Source organism: Silene latifolia, chromosome 1 (genome assembly GCF_048544455.1).
Source record: "Silene latifolia isolate original U9 population chromosome 1, ASM4854445v1, whole genome shotgun sequence".
Classification (NCBI taxonomy): Eukaryota; Viridiplantae; Streptophyta; class Magnoliopsida; order Caryophyllales; family Caryophyllaceae; genus Silene; species Silene latifolia.
This window is the reverse complement of record NC_133526.1, coordinates 55,819,347-55,837,699: the sequence shown is the minus strand read 5'-3', so window position 1 is coordinate 55,837,699 and position 18,353 is coordinate 55,819,347. Positions and strand designations below refer to the sequence as shown.

Genomic DNA, 18,353 nt, shown 5'->3' with positions numbered 1-18,353 from the left:
TCAGATCCGTGAGTACCCCAGCTGGTAGTCTATCCATGATCTTCGGTGCTAACCCCTTCTCAAAACAAAGACCCAAACTCCGTTGACTCAGTTGCATATCCTCCGTGTATCGTGACAACTCTATGAACTGGTGATAGTACTCTATGACGGTCATGATATCAGCCATAGAAAAGGAATCGAACTCGGCTCTCAACTTATGGAGAATGTGCACCGGCACAAAGTGCTCTCTCATAGCACTCTTGAAACCTACCCATAGGATAGCAGGTTAACCCCGGTTCCTATAGTATGCACGAGCCCTTGTCTCACATTCTACCACCATACCCAAGCCTCATCTCTTAGGTAGAACACAACATGTTCCACCATCATATCCTCTGAACACTTCACTACCTCTAGCAAACTCTGCATCTCACGGTGCCAATTCTCAAGCAGCTTTGGCTCACCGGTGCCCTCATAGGTAGTGGGGTGGAAGTGAGAAATGGTGATGCTCAGCCGGGATGCATCCACCAGGATCTCTCCTCCATTACCCACATTCTTAAGTACCTCCATGAGCGCATCTTGCCGCTCAATTATTCTGGCATTGTAACACCTCCACATACCAACGTGCCTTACCAAGGACCACCCTAGCATGTGAAGATGCTACCCTCTCGATTACCTGAGGTAAGTATATCAAAAGTAACCATTCAAGAACAATTATTAAAGTATAAAGTTTAGTGAATACATCGTCTTAACTGAAAACCAAAGTAAAAGAGTGTAAACTCAATACATCAAAAAAAAAGTATCTAAACTCGTGACAGCGGAAGCTAAACTCAAAGTGATGACATCCCATCCACGTCCCCGCAGCTAAATTGTAACACCCCCTTCTTACCCGGCCAAAGTAATTGGGAGATGTTACCTTCTCGGTTTCCCGAGGCGGTAAATCGGAGATGTTACATCCTGCGATAATGCGGAAAATATAACTAATAAATTTAAGCGGAAATTATGAGATTTTTAAAAAAATTCTTATTATTAGTTAAAGTTTAACATGCGGGAGTCACTAACAAAATGAAACGAGTGCAACGATAAGTAAACTTAGGTTATTACAAACCAATTTTAGCAAAATAGGAGGAAAAGATATCCCACGAATAACAAGTCTAAAGGTGAGCCTAAGCATAACGATATACAAAAATCCAACAGTCAAGGTACTCGCTAGCTCACACACGTCTTCGCCCCATAAATGCACCAACTAATACATGTCATTCATGTAAACATGAACGCCACAGTCAGTGGGGAGTAACTCAAGGTTCTCCCAGCCACATTATATCTAAATGAACATAACAAAAAACTCAATTAATTAAGCATTTAAAACAAGATGTAAATAACTTGAATCGTAAAAGACATGGGATCAATCATGTTAACACGATAAGAGAAACAAGATAGATAGAATAACAAATGAGCATGTTATGGGCATATTTAAATAAGTAAAGTAAAGGAAAGAATATAGATACGATTAATTAATCACAAGCACGAATTCCAATAAAATATGACATATGCAACTATCCAAATTATACAAGACTAATACTTAAGTCATGTGAGGTAGCTAAACGAGTAGTCAACCATCGCAATACATAAATTTGAAAACCATAGCCATTACTTTGGAAATCTTATAACCAACATTGCACGGGACGTGTCTACTAATGTCACATTCATACTTATGGCTTGCATCTCACCATAAGAACGGATGGGAGCATCAATCCCGGCGATCATATCATAACTAAAAGGCTTGCATCTCACCTCTAGTATCCGATAGGACCAAGACTCTTACATCCAATCAATATAAGACGTAATTCTTGCCTTGAATGAAATAAGCCAATAACTATAACCAAGCAAGACCTTTACTACTCAATATATATAATTCCCTTGGTAGGACGACAATAATGATCATAATAACTCAGTTCTAGTCTAAATCTGACCAGACTCTCGGGACAGAATGGTTCCCGATTTGACATGCGGCAGAACAGTCCGCATCCAAGACTCGATTGACAGAACAGAAGTCGATTACCCATATTCGGCAGAACGGCACGAAAGAGGCAGAATGAGCATAAATTAACCAACTACCGGCAGAACGGTACGAGAGCGGCATAAACCAATACTTGGCAGAACGACACAAGTAAGGCTTCAAGATAAGTCAAGCAAGAACGCATAGCATTATAGCATTTTCACAAGAATACGACTCATTACAAGTAGTTGCTTAGAATAAATCACTCATACTTGAAATAAGATAAAAACATGAAAAGGAGCAAGTAACAACCCATAAGTGAAATATACTATACCATTTCATTCTCTTATAGCATGAATAAATATTATGTTTCATATTTATATGTCACTTGAGCTTAAAATGGAATAAGTGATAACAAATGACATAAGTGATATGAAAAATATGTCAAAATGTAAACAAATGAATATGAACTCAAATATGAAGTATATAGCATCATTTCATACTTTCCTATCATGAATAAATATTTTATTTCACATTTACATGTTAATTAATCATATTATAAACAAACGATAACAAATGAATTAAGTAATGCGAAACACTAGGAAAAATATAAACAAACCCAAACCAAACCGCATTTAAGCTTAACAACTAAAACCGATGTTTAACATGTGAATGAGACATAAGCAAGAGGCTCCAATAATAAAAAGGTTTTAACACACCATACACAAGTATTAGAATCAAGGTTAAGATGCATACCCAACAAGAAACATAAAACCCAATTTATAACAACAAGTTTAGTACTTGACTACAACAAGGGCAACTTCAAACGGTAATCACTTGAGTTCTATACATGAGAATGAGGTGAAACCAATTGGAGGTGATAGCTTATCATCTTAGGGTTCTAACAATAGGTCATAAGCCTCAAACAGATAAGTAAGGAAGGAGTTATGGACATTTTACAAAAACTGGTCAAGCTGAAACCGTGGCTGCGGTAACTTCCCACAACACATACAAACCACATCTTTATCCCCAAATCAATCTTATCTTATGATTACAATACAATTGAATAAGAATATGTAATTAACAAGGAATTTCATATGTGTACTTGAGACGGAAATCAATAGTTTACATATCCAAGCAACCAACTTTACCCAATTGTTCTCAACTCAAAGTTTACAAACTAACAAATTTATGTCCTAATTAAACACAAATATTAAGCATGAATAAGATGGTTTACTCACTAATTCATCCATGTAACTAACCCAATTCATCCATGTAAACACTCATGTAACCAAAAGACTAGAAATTTCTCAAACAACCATAAGATGGTTTCACATACAAACTTATTCAACAATAAACATGTAAAACATGTAAAGATTCAAACTTTAACATACATATGAGTATACTACAATATATAAACATAAAAAATCGACATAATGTCGAGTAACCTATCACCGTTACCTTTTAGCAATTCAAATAACACGATTCCGACTCAACACTACTCGGAAATACTAAAGCTTTCACCTAGAAACTAGTTTAAGACAAAAGGGATTAGAAAACTCATTTTACAAAAAGATGGATTTTCTAAAAGGTTTAAAAGGTATGACGTTTCTTACATAGAAAGAAGGAGGAGAAGGAGAGGAGAAGATTGGTACAAAAATCATAGGATTTCGTTGAGAAACGAAGAAATGACATCCGTCTTAAGCTTTGAGTTTTTGATGGTTTAATGGTGGAAACTTCATTTTTCCTAAGGAAGAAAATGAAGAAAAGTTGCTGAAAAATTAGAAGGGAAACCCTAAAAGAAGGAGTTTTTGTTTTTTTAAAGATGGTCCATAGGTTTGTTTTAGCCCAATAACAAAGGCATTTGGTTTGTGACTTGGTTTTGCACTAAAAAGACTCACACTACGACTTTTAAGGCATTCCGAGTCCAAATAAAACCAAATTAATTTTTATGAAACGTAAACACGATTTTGAAATTATAAAACCAAATAAATAATATACCAATTAAAATCAAGTATTATTAAATTAGCTTAAGGAAACCATTCAAATATTTCAACATGTGGGGGAAGGCAGATCATTATATTCCTCATCTGGTTGAATGGTGGGATCAGAACATTCAGGGTACAAAGATGTATAAGCTGGTAAACAAAATCAGGAATCTCAAACATCACTTTAGGAGATATAATAGGGATCATTTTTCTGATATTGAAAATAGTACAGGGATTGCTCTGAGGAACCTTGAATATATCCAACAAAAAATTTGAGATAATCCTGGGAGTGCTGTTTGAATAGAGAAGGAGCAAGCTGCTATCACTGAATATAAAGAATTACTGGTAGCTTGTACACAGTTTCTGAGTCAAAAGGCTAAGGCCGCTTGGATCAAAGATGGGGACTGCAATTCAAAGTATTTCCATGGGGTGATCAAATCTAAATTTATGAAGAATCAGGTCCTATATATTAAGAATATGGATGGGGAGGAGTGTGATGATCCACAGAGCATTCAGGATGCTTTCCTGAATTACTATAAGTATCTGTTAGGGACTGAGGTCAAAACAGATCATGTAAATCCACTCATTGTTAAGAGAAGTACTGTCTGCACTACTGAGCACTGTAACCTTTTGTTGCAGCCTGTTACTAAGATGGAAATAAAAGCAACAATCTTCTCAATCCCTGAGCATAAAGCACCAGGTCCAGATGGGTTTTCAAGTTCCTTCTACAAAGACTCCGGGAGTATCATAGGGGATGAAGTTTGTGAAGCTATCTTGGATTTCTTTAAAACAGGCAAAATGCTCAAACAACTCAATAATACTATATTGACTCTTATTCCTAAGTGCACTATGCCTAACCATGTTACACAGTTCAGGCCCATTGCTTGTTGCAATGTCCTGTATAAGTGTATTTCCAAGATTTTATGCACTAGGTTGGCTGGAGTTTTGCCCGATCTTATTAGTTTAAACCAAGGGGGATTCATCAAAGGCAGAAGCATAATTGAGAATATCTTGGTGTGTCAGGATCTTGTCAGGCTCTACAGTAGACTTAAGTGTTTCAGGCTTTATGGAGGGCAAATTACCTTTTAAATATCTGGGGTTAAATAAATGCCCAAATATCTTAACCTTTTCTGCTGCATCTGGATGAAATCCTAAGTGTTTCAGGCTTTATGGAGGGCAAATTACCTTTTAAATATCTTGGTGTGCCTATCACAGCGGGAAGATTGAAGAAAAATGACTGTGCTGTCCTCATAGACAAGGTAGTTGAGAGGATTAGGACTCTGGGAGCCAAGAAACTCTCATATGCTGTCCGGCTTGTTCTTGTTAATTCTGCTCTTTCTACATTGCATACCTATTGGGCAGCAATGTTTGTGTTGCCCAAGGGAGTTTTGGACAGAGTTGATGCGATTTGCAGGTCTTTTCTTTGGGAGGGGAGTACTGAATATTCTAAGGCTCCTAGGGTTGCCTGGACAAAAGTTTGTGTGCCTAAAAAAGAGGGAGGATTAGGTCTTAAACAGAGTGTGAATTGGAATTCTGCATTAGTAGGAAAGTTGGTTTGGTGGATTGCAGTTAAGCAGGATAAGCTTTGGGTACAGTGGGTGCATCATGTCTATTTAAAAAGCTCACCTTGGGTTTTTTATAAGCCTCCTTCAGATACCAGTTGGTATTGGAGGAAAATCTGCAAAATTAAGGATCTTATTCAAGATAGTATTCTTAATGAACACTGGGGTGACAAACCTACTAGTTACTCAGTTAAGAGTTGTTACAATTGGCTTAGGCATAAGCATGAAGTGGTGTGGTGGTGTAAACCAGTCTGGAGTAGTCTTGGGGCTCCTAAACATGCATTCATAGAATGGTTAGTGGCTGATAATGCTCTGATGCTTAAAACAAGACTGTTCAAGTTCCAAATTATTGCAGATAAACTGTGTTGCATCTGTCAGTTGCAGGATGAAGACCATGAACATTTATTCCAAAACTGTGTGTACAGCATACAGATCCTTCAGGGGGTGGATAAATGGCTTTGTTCCGAGATTGCACAACCTAACAGCCTACTCGGAATAACTAGAAATCGATGGAGCAGATGTAGGAAAGAAATTTGTACTGCAGCATTGATGGCTTGTTGGTATTTCATCTGGATGCAAAGGAATCAGGCTCGTCTGCATCAATGTCTGCTGAGGCCTGCTAGGGTCATTTTAGAAATTCAGAAGGTTAATAGATATCGTTTTATGGCATATAAACCTTGTAATAACTCTTGTAAGGATAGAGCATGGTTGTCTAGGGTGCAAATGTAATATGTGCATTGCTTAGTAAAACATGTCTCTATCTAAAAACAGTCTTATAATGCTTGATACTAATGATAAGCTTTCCGTTTAGCAAAAAAAAAAAGTATTATTAAATTAGCGATTTTATTAAATTACCCATTAAGTTAAATTCGCGGGTGTTACAGGAGATACAATAAATAAACATTTATTATAAATGACAAGTTTAGTTATTACAACCTATGAATTAATGAATAAATACAACTCATGACCACTATACTCTTCTAACCAACTATACTCGTCTCGTGACTCGTCATGCTCGTCCCGTCTTACGCGTGCTATCCAAACAACCCGTACCTAACCTGCTCCCCATATGATCAGAAATATCATATGGATCGACACAGGCCACCCCGGAAATAGGTGACAACTACACAGACACAATAAACGTCAGTTTCAATAAACAAATAAAGTGTGACACGACTCAAGTGTGTGAATATGCAACATGACTACTAGTAAGAATGAACCACTATCAAACCACCATCACCATGGTACCAGAACACGCCTAGATATACCGACAACCACACTGGTACCGGGAAACGCCCAGACATACCGATAACCACAAACAGGTACCGGGACACGCCTAGACGTACTGGGTTTGGAAGCCAACCAGATCCCTTGCCAGACGTCGTGCCTCAACCACACGAGTCCCTCCGTGACTCAAGCCATTAATGTGCACATCCCTCTTGGAGTGGAAAGCTCCAAGAGGCGACTCAAGCATAAGACGGTCTCCCAACCATCTTACGTCTCCTCAACAATAATACATCCTCAAATATATGATAATAGCCAATACATGAACTACACCCAACATATCATAATCATCCTCTTAATGATGCGATTAACCACTAAACATGTTATAATGCAAATTCCCTCATTATGTGAGACTAACTACAACATTAACATAAACGACACCACATTATTGAAACCGAGTAGGAGTAACCTACCTTTTAGCAATATCCTCAAGCTACTCGAATCCGGACCGAAACCACCTCAAGGAAGCATCTCATACTATACAAATCACATAATAACTATCACAATACATCCTATACTAATATTAACTACTAAAACCCTTATTATCACCCTTTAATTACCCCTATTACAAATGCTAATTACTAATTAATTACCTATAACGAAATCCCCCAAAAGTTCGGGTTGAAAGACTAGAAAAGTGTAGATCTTTACTTACTAGGTGAAGGAGATGAAGAGGAAGGTGGGAAATCCTCAAATCCAAGCTTGAATCACAAGTAGTAGGTGTTTGTGAGGGTTTAGAGAAAAGGTAGAGTGTTTGGAGAGATAAGGAGAAAGATAGAAATGACTTTAGGGTTAGGGAAGAAAGGGTTTAATCCCGTGTTCTGAAACAATGTCACTCGACCAAATGCCGAGTAGTCGAGTGGACTCACTCGATCGAGTAGCTGCCCTACTCGGTCGAGTATATTCTCCACTCGACCGAGTGTTCCCTCTTGATCCGCTACAGTTCCACTTGGTCTAGTCAACGTCTAGTGTAAGGCTATCCTTCCCTCCCGAATGATCTCTTATCCGGTCTAATGGTCCAATCACGCATCTCAAGGTCTAATTACGGGTCCCACAAAGGCCGGGTATTACAATCTTCCCTCCTTAAAAATGAACTTCGCCCTCGAAGTTCGCCTCACCCTCACTTTTCCTTAACACTTTCTCACGTCTCATTCGTGTCATGTCTAACTCCCAAATCTCTTCCTCAAGCATTCACTCGTCTCTCTTGCTAGTGCTCACGCATAGTTCTTTACCGTACGTGCTCTTTTATGTTCTCGTGCCCTTTCTTATTCCTGGATGTTACATTAACTCCTCCTAAAAGAGAACTTCGTCCCGAAGTTCACCACTCAATCTCTCGCGAGAAGAATTCTCATATTCACTCGGTCTAGGCTCATGGTTTCGAGTACAAGTCAAGCTACATTCATTCCCACTATCATGGCTAAGGTCCTGTCGTATAGTGCATAGTTCGTGACTCTATGTATACATGTATAACTCGTGACTCCGTACATAATAATTGTAACACGGTCGAGTACCTCATCTACTGTGTTCCACTTTCTTCTATATTCCTTATTCCCGACTAATTCATGTTATGCATAAACCACATGATAATGCATGTGTTCTTATCCATCCATGTATTATATCATCTTACTCTAGTCGTTACAAAACTCGATCATGTATAAGACTCATAGGACTCTTGCATACGCTTGTCAATTACCACATCATTATTATCCTTACTAAGCATGTTAGATCTCATCTATCGACTAAACATATTTCATATAGCGATATACAAAGCGACATATATCAACGTAAACAACTCATTCTAATTTATTCGTTAATGATTTCTATGCTTACACAACTATTAGGAGGCCGGTAGGGTCATAAAACGAAGGTACTCAATCCATGTCGGGTCAAAATCATCAAAACAAGATCAAAACAGTCCACTCAATCGAGTAGAAACTTACTCGGTCAAGTGGGGATGTCACTCGGTCGAGTGAGGGTGTCACTCGGACGAGTGCAGGTATTTACAGAAAGTTCCTAGGGTCTATTTTCGGTTCACTCGATCGAGTGAAATGGGGCACTCAGTTGAGTGGATCGCCACTCGGTCGAGTAAAAACGGTACTCGGCCGAGTCTCACCTGGTAGTCTAAAATCCGGCTATTTATGGTCTTTAAGCTTACCTATGGTAGAGTATACTTGCAAAGGGGTCTCAATGGTGATCATAGCACCATCCAACCACACAACATCTACTAGGTTTTGGCCTTATGGCCAAGTTTACAAAACAAGAAAATAAATTGTTCGAGACTCAACCGACACAAGGTCAAACAAGTTTCCATATAAGTAAACAAGACTAAGAAGAGGACTTCCACCTCTTGCCAAGCCTTTTCACCCACCAAACCAAGGCTCTTTGGTTGTTTATAGGTGACTCCTCCCTCCGCGTGCTAAGCTCTTCACTCCTTGTTGATACGTGCCTAATGTATAGTCTTTTTAGCCTATTTCAGCACGTATTTCTATGCATTTTCATATTGTTTTTATGATATTTTTGCCCCGAATTGGCTACTTTGGTTCGTTTTGTCCATTTTGTAGAAATGAACGCGAAAGTAGTGGAATCGTACCCTTTTTCGTCCTTTTCGCATGCATTTAGAGGAGACGGGATTTTCCTGAGTGAGATACTATGTTTGGAAGCGTCGTGGCACGCAATACGAGGCACTTAGACGTGGACTTGAGCTGAAATGAAGATATACTTACTCGATCGAGCTGTTTCCCAGTCGATCGAGTGGTTTTCACACCCTCTGATGGTCGATCGAGTGGTTTTTCACTCGACCCTTAAGTTGCAGAAAGACCAAGTCCTCGATCGAGTAACTATTTGGTCGATCGAGCTGTTTTGGCTGAAGAGTTGGTCGATCGAGTGGTTTTAAACCACTCGATCGAGTGGTTTTGATGGGTTTGGGCTTTAATTAGCCCGCGTGATGTTTTATTTCGCTAAACTCTTTTGCTTTGCTATTTAAGCACGCTTTACTAGGTTAATTAGGATGATCTTTCATATTATCAAACACTCCAGTGTAAACTTGAGAACGCTGCTTTATTCCTTTTCACTGTTACTTTATTTCGGGATTGCTTTTACTCGGATTTTGTGTTCTTTACGCCGGATTCGCTTGGATTGTAATTCCTTCTCTCCCTTAAATAATAATTAATCATTTGCTTGCTTTTATTACTTGTTTCGTGCATTTATCCTTTGCCCTAATTTGCCTTTTTGCGATCTATTGTTATTTCATAATGCTTACTGCTGGAAAATTGTTTGCTGTTAGTTTAATTAACGATATGAGTAGCTAAACTCCCTTCATGTTGGGATTAGGGGACCTGCGGTAGAAATGTGACGATGTAGTGAATGAATTAGACGAATTGATTACGAGAGTCTGTCACTATAGCAATTTAACTGTATTTATCCGACCTAGTTGAGTGCACGCTTCTATGTCACCCTTTAATCTGGCTAAAATTAATCCTGGATCGAAAGATTGGACTAAATAGGTCTGCTATAAACAGTAGACTACCCTAATCAGGATGAAAGTTAAGTTAGTGGTATTTTAGGATAGAAAGTGGGCCGAAAGGACCTTTCAACATCCGTCTCACATTAGTTCGTCTGAATCATTTACAGCTGAGTCACAGGACTACCGTAGTGAACCGAAATCCCGACATGTCCCTCTCTTCTTGATAGTTTAATCATTTTTTATTGCCTTTACTGCTCTTTACCTTACCTCTCTTTTCTTTAATTTTTGTAGTTTAGAACCAAATTCAAACAAACCCCCCAATTGTTACCATAGGATTAGAGTTAGACAGCTATAATTACATTACCTCCCTGTGGATTCGATACTCGACTGCCTCTGCTACATTTTAGTTGAGACCGTTAGGTTTTATCTTTGATAGGGTTGCGATAGCCGTGTCAAAATTTTGGCGCCGTTGCCGGGGAGGCAATTGTTCAATTTATTAGTTGTTTTATTTTTAGTCCTTTTTCAGTTTAAGGAACACCCGTTCCTTAGACTATTCTTATATCCTGTTTGTAGTTTCCTCTTATGCGCAGGTCACAGGGCGGTGAATTATTGCCTTATAATCCCGAACTTGAGAAATCCTTGCGCGAGTTGAGGCGATCACAGAGAGTATTGCCAACAGAGGAAGAGCTGAGTACTTTGTCTAGTTATTACGAGAACGCTTTGTTTGAGGAAGATCCACCTTCATCTCCAGTTTCCAATTCATCAGCTGAAACAGTCACTTCTCCGGACTTTCTTGAAATGGCCGAAGAAGCAACCATTGCCAGTCACTCTGAGCCGACAGCCGCAAATCTCTATAAGGGGTTTGAATTACCAGGGGAGGCGAGAAAATTCGAGCCAAAGCCAGCTTATATTAATCTGGTTGAGAAAAACCAATTTGGGGGAGCTGCAAATGAAGATGCAGCTAAGCACATGGAGACTTTTATCGATTATTGCTGCTCCATACCTCCACCTGCTGGCGTGACCGAGGATCAGATAAAAGAAACCATGTTTATCTTCTCACTCCGCGATGCTGCTAGGGAGTGGTATAGGGATTTGGACCGGGCTGCTCACGGTATAACTGACTGGAATTCACTGGCCTTAGCATTTTATAAGAAGTACTTTTCTGCATCGAAGACTATTGCCATTAGAGCTCAGATCACGAGCTTTAAACAAGGGCCTGACGAGAACTTTCACGAGGCATGGGTCCGCTTCAAGAAGTTGGTGCGAACCATTCCGCACCATGGGTTCGAAAAGTGGAGTCTATGCAATCAGTTCTATAACAGGTTGTATGACGATCAGAGGGCTATCTTGGATGCTGCTGCCAATGGCCGATTTGCTGAGAACATGGGAGAAACCAAGGGGTGGAAGATCATTGATGATTTGGCCACCAATAAGGCTGAATATGGGAAGTCCAGAGGTAATCAAAGAAGAGCTGCTGAAACTTCTTCTGTCGCTGCACTTGAAGCTCTTACTGCGAGATTTGACAAATATGAGTTGGGAGGAGCTTCCAAGGGAGGGATGTACCAGGTTAATGCTGTGACAGACGGTCCTTTCGTCTGTAGAAGATGTGGAGGAGAGGGACATGTCTCAGATCATTGTCCCAATTCCTATGAGTCATGTGCTGCGTTCCAACACTACAGGCAGAATAACAGTTACTACGAGCCGAACGTCCATCCCAATTTGAGGTGGAGCAGTCAGAATGTGCTCAATCCCACCGCTCCTCCACACCAGCAGCAGCCGTATATTCCTCCACACAAGAATCAACAAGGCTTTCAGAAGCCTCCTTCTTTCAATCCTCCTAATCAAGGTGCATCATCTTCTAGTGGGGTGAGTGAAATGGGTGAGCTAAAATCTATGTTGCAGTCCATTTCAAAGCATTTGCCCAACTTGCTGCAAATCAATCCTCGAGAAAGCAGGGTCATTTACCGACTCAAAATGAGAAGAATCCACATGAGACGGTAAATCTGATAGAATTGAGAAGCGGTCTTTCTTATGAGGGACCGGAAGTGTCAAAATCAGACCCTAGGGAAGCCAAATGCGATAGTGAACGATTATCTGCCGAGAAAAAAGGGCTCACGACAAAGCTGTTGCTCGATCGACTGAAATCTGGTGTTCGATCGAGTAGAACTGAAGATGAAAGCCCTCGATCGAGTGGTTTTTCCACTCGATCGAGTGAACAGGAAGAACAGGTTAGTCGATCGAGTAGTTTATCTACTCGATCGAGTGAAGCAGAAAGTAGAGTTGGTCGATCGAGTGGAAATATTACTCGATCGACTGACATTGACGAAGAAACTGCTCGATCGAGTGAGCAGATTGGTCGATCGAGTAGTATTGATGACGGGAAGCTTATTCGAGAGCCTTCTAGTGCTCATGTAAGCGATATATCACCGGAAAGACCTCGTTCGAGAGGTAAGAAGCGTCCAAAGGATACAGAACTTGCACCGGAAGATACATTGGAAGCAAGAAACAAGGGACTTGACATACCTATTACGGTTCCCTTCCCGAGGCGGCCGCAAAATACAAAAGTTAATCAACAATTCGGCAAATTTGTCGAACTTTTGAAGAGCTTGGAAGTCACCGTGCCGTTCACTGAATTGCTGACTAAGGTACCCTCTTATTTAAAGTTTATGAAAGAAATTTTAGCGCGTAAGAGGACTATTAATGACAGTGAGACTGTAGCTTTGACTGAGGTGGGGTCAGCCCTATTTCAAAATAAGTTACCCCCTAAGCAATCAGACCCGGGTAGTTTTTCAATTCCGTGTCATATCGGTATGCATTTGATTGATAATGCGCTATGCGATTTAGGCGCTAGCGTGAGTGTCTTACCTTTATCTCTGGTCAAGAGATTTGGTTTGACAAAGCTGAGTTGCACCAACATGACTGTTCAGATGGCCGACCGTAGTTTATCGCGGCCATTAGGTGTAGTAGAAGACGTACCTGCTCAGATCGGGAAGTTCTTTATTCCCGTTGATTTTGTTGTCTTAGACATCCCCGAAGATGCACACACCCCTATTATTTTAGGGAGACCATTTTTGTCCACTGCCCGTGTAGTGATAGACGTCGGGGGGAAGACCTTGACCTTTCAGGTAGGGGACGAGAAGCTGATTTTTCATCAGTCTAAGTTCCGGAGAGCTCCCATGCAAGCCCAGCCTTGCAATGCTCTCTCTTCTATTGATCCTAGTATTGACACTCCAAATGAAAATTTGGAGAATTGTGCCGCTATTGTTAACCCTCCGCCTCAGACTGAGAGCAAAAAGGAGAAAAGTTCGTCTGTTTTCCTTGCTGTAGGTACTGATGAAAGCAAAGGGGAAGCTGTCAAAGGACATGGTGCAATCATTATCAATCAAACTGGAAATGTTGACGCTAAAGCTGGTGATAAAGGAGCAAGGACGAGGAAGGTTCACGCTTATGTGGATGTAACTACTCCCCTCCTACCGTTTCAAGTGATTACTCATGCTCATGGAAGTTGAAGAGGACAGTCAATGTCGCTGAGGTGACGTCCTCCAGTCAGAAGCCCACCAAGGGGCTACTGAAATTTGATGGGAATTAAACGGGGAAATGCCCTGTGTAACACTTTGTAATAGATAATTTTTGAATTTCTTTTGAATTTGTTTTATTGCGTTTTAATTAGGACAATTAGTTTTAGACAGTTTTTAGCATAAACATAAGACTATAGACTGTGCTTATGCGTTTTTGGTATTTTGGGAAATTTTTGGATGTGTTTTTATGCAGGTTTGGGGAAGTTTCACGCATTTCAAGGAGAAAAGACGAAGTTCAAAGAGCTTACGCGAGAAAAGCCCTCGATCGAGTACTTTTTGTACTCGATCGAGTGGAAAATTGGTCGACCGAGTGCTTTTTTTCAGTTGATCGAGCACACCACTAAAGGGGATTGGTCGATCGAGTAAAAATTTTACTCGACCAAGCTGCTGGGCCATCAAAGTGCTCGATCGAGTGGTTTAAAGCCACTTGATCGAGTGAAATGAACAGAACAGTGGAGTTTTTCTACCTTAAACTCTTATCTTTGTTTTCTAATTCATTTCATCCCCTAATTCCGTCTAACCCTTCCCCTAATTTGCGATCAAACTCACCCCAAATCCCCATTTTATCTTGCCCAATCTCCAAATCCGCCACCTACAATCCCTCCCCTGCTAATTGATCTTCAAAAGCCCTTTGTTTTTCCCCTTATTTGTGTTCGTTTCCACGATTTTAAAGAGGGATTTAGGGTTTGCGGGTTTTTCGATTGAAATCCGCCATTGTTACTTGTTTATTTGAGGATTATTTGCATTTGTAGGTTCATCATCATCAAGTAAGTGATTTCCATAACCTCTTGCATTTCAATTTAGATTATTTTGAATTTTATGAGGTGAAATTGAATTAGGGTTTCGAAAATCCATGTCTAGTCGAATTTTTCGACTTAATTATGTTTTTATGCCCTTAATTAGCTTGCTTGATGATCATATCCCAATTCCTCGCTGTTGTTGCTTGTTTAATTCGAAATTTGCGCAAGATTTCCGCGATTAGGGCTTCTAAGTCGAATTTTTCGACTGTCAGACGGTCTATATGCTGCCATGATTTGTTTAACCTCAGTTCTTGCTTACTTGCTGCTGTTGTTAACTGCTTTTTCCGTCTTCTATCGCCATTACGTGCTGTAAATTGTTGGGATTCTTGTACTGTGAGTCGAAATTTTCGACTGCTAGGGGACTTATATGCTGTCATATGAAGTTCTTCGTGCTGTTTTTAGTCTCCATTAGCAGTCATTACATTCTCACTTTATCACCATTCACGTACTGCTATTTCGAAATTTCTGAGGAATTGTTGGAAATTGTATGCTGTAGGTCGAAATTTTCGACTGATAGGGGAGTGTTTATGGTTTCACATGCTGTTTTTCTGTTGTCTTCGCCTCTGTTAACCATTGTTTTCCTCTCATACCCCCTCCCCTATGTTTTCAGGATGGAGTCGAGAACCTTACCTTCTACCAGCACTTCTCCCAGCCCGTCCTTGAGTGAGTCAGTGGCCCCTGCTGTTGCCACTACCACCTCCTTAGTCACCACTGCAGCCCCTGTGTTCCTTGTTTCAGCTACAGGGACGGTTTTTGCTCCAGCTGGAAGCTCAGTTCAGGCTGCCACTTCTACTACGGTCACCACCACAGCTAGCACTGCTGCTAGTTCTTCTTCAGTGGTGGCCCCAACAGCCACTACGTGTACACCAGCCACCACTTCCACACCTGTGGCGGACTCACCTGCGGTTGCAGCCGCCTTCAGAGCTGCTTTGGTTCCTTACACAGTCCGAGAGCGGGCCGCTGCCTTGCGTTCCAGAGACGGAGGTCGGGGTCGTAGACTGGTCAGAGCTACACTAGCTCCAGTCACTTCTACTTCCGCCCCTAGCACTTCCACAGCTGCTGCTTCTGCTTCTACTTCAGCTGCTGCTCCGCCTACTTCTGAGACAGTTACAGTCCGAGGGGACACTTCCCTCGACTCCCACCCAGACTACCCACAGGTATTATTCGTCAACACTGTCCATCATACTAAATTCTTTAACTTGGTCAAGTGTGTACATGTGCCTTCCCGATTTTTGGATAAATCGGCAATAGAGAAACTCGGTATTTACGAGTCAGTCTGTACTTTACTACGGGTCACGGGGATGCCTGGGCTCATTACTATGAGAGGCCACACCTTCTTAGAGCTGAGTCTCGAGTTTCTCAACTCTTTTACCTTCTCCTCAGGGGCATACGCTGCTGACCCCGACTGTTTGTCAGTCTCCTTCCGGTTGTTCAACCGGACTTTCCCGATGCCTCTAGCGGAGTTTGGTAGGTTACTTGACCTTACCTCCTCGGATGTGACGTCAGACTCGAGGAAGGTTTACCTTCAGGTTTGGCGGTGCTTGGCCCAGACCCGTTTCCAGGAGCGAAAGCTCCACCAGGTCCATCATCCCCCCGTCCATTGTTTTCTTAGACTGATGGGGAGCTCTATTTTCGGCCGAAAGGAGCCGAACAACACTACCAACACCGAGCTCTCCATCCTGGGCGGTTATCTGAACGTCGACTGTGAAGGTCCTTTTACCTTCAACATTGCCTACCTCACCACCCAGTACCTCCACGACCAGGGAAAGAAGGAGGCGGGAACCATTGCCTGCGGTGGCATAGCCACCATCCTTGCCCACCGACTTTTCCCCACCTGGCCACGTGACTTGCAGTACCTCGAGGGAGAGAGGTCACTGAGTCTGGCTGCCATGCTCGCTCAGCATTGGCTTACCCCAGACTACCAGACTTGGAAGATTGACGGCTCCTTGTCTGTTGACTTACCCTGCGACAGTCTCCCCCGTCTTGAGCCCTTACCTATTGTGGTAAAGGGCCACCGTCTGCCTGCCTTGCCTCTACTTCACCTTCCACTTCAGTCTCGTCCATCTCATACTGCACCCGCCGCTAAGAAGCGGTGAGTTGAGACTGGAGAGGGGTCTACACCTTCAGGGAGTACCCAGCCTTCCACGGCTACTCCCGATCCGACCCCTACTCCCACTACTACTACCACTCCTACTCCTACTCCTGCTCCACCTCCCACTGACCAGACACAGACTGAGCCGGTCTTCCCGGCTACTTTTAGACTACCTCCTCCCTTTGTAGCGCCCGCGGTCAAGGACCAAGGGGGCGCAGTTTACGGTCTGTTGATTGAGCTTGCAGAGCGTCAGGCTCGTATGGAGAGGGACATGGCTCTTGCCTTACACCCTCTATACGAGTATCACTTGCGGAGACACAGACCGATCCCAGAGGGTTGGCCACACCCCTCGTTCTTCCAGTACCCAGCTGAGGGGTACCCGGTTTCTGACGAGGAGGAGAGCGAGGACCCAGAGGTGGCGGTGGAGAGAGCTCGCGCTGAGGAGCGGAGGAGGAGAGAGGAGGAGAGAGACCCGGAGTACCAGGGAGATGGAGACGACGACGACGACGACGAGTACCTATTGGTCTACTCACTTCCCCAGTTTTCTGACTGGTTTGGGGAAGTTCGTCTTTTGTATGTATCTCTTACTCTTTTAATTTTGTCTCCTTTATTTATTGTTTTTAGTTCCCTTATAGGTTTTATATTCCCATTCCCCCATATTTCTGCTGGTGTATGCTGGAGGACAACGAGGGCGTTGTCCGTTTTGGTTTGGGGAGGGTATTGCATCCTTTTGAGTCTGCATTTGCATTTGTTTTGCATTCATGTTTATTTTTCAGCCAACATTGTTGTTTATTTTCATTTAAAAATCAAAAATCCAAAAAAAATCGAAAAATTACAAAAAAAATTCAAAAATATTCACGTTTATTTCTGCATATAGGTTGAGTCGGAACGGTAGATTCTCATGATGACAATGCACTATAACTTGTCTTTTTGCTTGAGCCTTGCACTTTTATTGATAGTTATTAGCTTTGTCATACGCATAGTCTACGAATTTCTGTTCAAATATAAGCTGACTGTTTAGACTTGACCTATAAACTGGCAAACTACTTAAAATTTCTGAGTTTTTAGAGCCATAACTGGTGACATTCATGACCAGTTCATTAGGAATTGAGAGTAGTACTCCTTGCATAGCATGTTCGTCTTTTTGCACATTTATGGAATCCATTTTTGAAATAATGGTCAAAAATAAAATATCTGTCGTTTTGAGTCGGTTTTGAAAATATTTGTCAAAATGGTGTCCACGTAGGCTCGGGAATTCTGGACCTAAAACACGCCACTACCAATGGCGTGTTTATAATGAGTACGGAAAGAAACTTCATTAAAAAATGGACTAAAACAAACACGCCATTGGGAATGGCGGGTTTCGGAGGGGAAACACGCCACCCCTAATGGCGTGTCTTGTGTAATTTTTTTTTTTTTGTTTTTTTGTTTTTTTTTTTTTTTTAAAGTTTAGACAGTTGAGGAAAAAAATTGTTGTAAAGACACGCCACTACTAATGGCGTGTTTCCTTCACAAAACACGCCATTAGTAGTGGCGTGTTTCAGGTCTAGAAATCCCGAGCCTACGTGGACACCATTTTGACAAATATTTTCAAAACCGACCCAAAACGAC

General features: G+C 41.5%; 1 protein-coding gene across 1 annotated transcript; it reads left to right on the top strand.

Moving 5' to 3' along the window:
* The first annotated feature begins 5,132 nt into the window (after positions 1 to 5,132).
* Positions 5,133 to 6,254, top strand: LOC141647161 (uncharacterized). Its single transcript, XM_074455251.1, has one exon. It carries the CDS (start codon positions 5,133 to 5,135, stop codon positions 6,252 to 6,254), a length of 1,122 nt encoding a protein of 373 aa, XP_074311352.1.
* Positions 6,255 to 18,353: the final 12,099 nt, after the last annotated feature.